Raw genomic sequence first — 1,820 nt, 5'->3', positions numbered from 1 at the left:
ATGGGGGTTAAATAGCTGACTGGTGGTTTTTGTCTCTCTTCAGCTGTCTATCAATCTGATGACACCAGCTGGAAAGCTGAGAATTCGGATGTGTAAGTATGGAACACTCAGTTTGGAGTCTTGTAAAGTATCAGAAGTGAATTCAAGTCACAACATGCAGTTTTCAATCAGGGTTACTGTATGGATGGTAGGCACGAGAGAGAGAGAGCAGACCATTTTTCACTGAGAAAATCTGAACCTTTAGGAGGAAAACTGACAACTGGATGGTAGAGTTTTGCAGGCAACTTTGAATAAATGCATAAAAATCCTTTTCTTTATACAAATGTGACAATCATTTTACTTGTTTCAGTGTAAACATAACCTTCATTGATCGGTCGGGAAACCGGATTCCTGTGAAGGGGAAGGTGGGTGATAATGTCCTGTACTTGGCTCATGAGAACGGTATCGATCTGGAGGGTGAGTACTCATTGAGTGAAATCTTTAAATTCTTCACCTTGTCAGCAAAAGAGGTCAGCCTCTCTTGCTGAAATTGGTCGAGAGAAAAATATTTGACCGGCCCAGTGCTGTTCTGTGAAAGGTACTTTCACGTTTTGCCTGATAAGGTCTTAATGTAACACTTCATCTGAATTATAGTATTTAGTAAATGATATTCCAAAATGCTATGCAAACACATTAGATTAGATTACATTACAGTGTGGAAACAGGCCCTTCGGCCCAACAAGTCCACACCGGCCCGCCGAAGCGCAACCCACCCATACCCCTACATTTACCCCTTACCTAACACTACGGGCAATTTAGCATGGCCAATTCACCTGACCCGCACATCTTTGGATTGTGGGAGGAAACCGGAGCACCCGGAGGAAACCCACGCAGACACGGGGAGAATGTGCAAACTCCACACAGACAGTCGCCTGAGGCGGGAATTGAACCCGGGTCTCTGGCGCTGTGAGGCATGAACACGAACCAGCCAAATAGTGTAGGTGCTGGAAATCTGAAAGACAGACAAAAAATGCTGGAGAATGACAGCAGGTCTGGCAGCATCTGTGAGGAGAGACATTAATGTTTTGGGTCCAATATGACAATTTCTTCAGAGCTAGAGAATGAGCCAGTCAGCTGCTTGCTGCTGATTTGTGGTTTGTCAGGGGATGTGGATAAGGCTTTGAAAGGGCTGTCTATATTTTGGTATCTTGTGCCATATATTTCCTGCCTGGTGTGACCTGAACAGCATCTACCACACGGAGACTCCAGATCTAATCCGAATCTTCATTCTGTTCACCAACCTCCCCCAACAAAGGACAACGTTCCTGCTTCTAATCACTTTCCTCACCCCTGCTGCAATGTCTGTGGGGGGCAAGTCCTGTGCTCCTCTGTACATGTGTACTGTGTGTGTGTGCATCTGTGTGTACAGGGTGTGTTCTATGCGTGTGTCTGCATGCATGCGGTATGTTTTTGTCATGTCAGTTCCAGTTGAATGGTTGATTTTGACGACTCTGGGATGGCATGTGAAGCAAGTTTGAAGTGCGTGGAGAGAAAATGAGAAAGCGTTTGTGGCTGGTGGTATTGAAATAACTAACTGTTTTTTTCTGTGTAGGTGCATGTGAAGCTTCCTTGGCTTGTTCCACCTGCCATGTGTATGTGAATGAAGAGCATTTCGATAAACTGCCTGAAGCAGTTGAAAGGTATAAATAATGTTGTCCAGCACAGGGATTCATACTGACCTGCTGACCAGCATTCAGTATTTGCAGTGTAAAACTTGTGGAGAATGAGAGAAATTAGCCCAAAAGCCAGTCAGGGCAGGCAGGGACAAGGTAGGACTAATA

At 44.9% G+C, this 1,820-nt stretch overlaps 1 protein-coding gene across 1 annotated transcript; it reads left to right on the top strand.

Annotated features, from left to right (window-relative positions):
- Nucleotides 1-43: 43 nt before the first annotated feature.
- On the top strand, nt 44-1,801 carry fdx2 (ferredoxin 2; the record flags this gene model as incomplete). Its single annotated transcript, XM_043684370.1, has 3 exons — nt 44-92; nt 350-456; nt 1,592-1,801. Coding segments are annotated over 3 exons (254 nt in total), but the record flags the coding sequence as incomplete, so codon positions are not given.
- Nucleotides 1,802-1,820: the final 19 nt, after the last annotated feature.

The sequence above is a fragment of the Chiloscyllium plagiosum genome, unplaced genomic scaffold, assembly GCF_004010195.1.
Source record: "Chiloscyllium plagiosum isolate BGI_BamShark_2017 unplaced genomic scaffold, ASM401019v2 scaf_19225, whole genome shotgun sequence".
Lineage (NCBI taxonomy): Eukaryota > Metazoa > Chordata > Chondrichthyes > Orectolobiformes > Hemiscylliidae > Chiloscyllium > Chiloscyllium plagiosum.
Note: the sequence above shows the minus strand (reverse complement) of the source record. Positions and strands in the feature narration are given on the sequence as shown.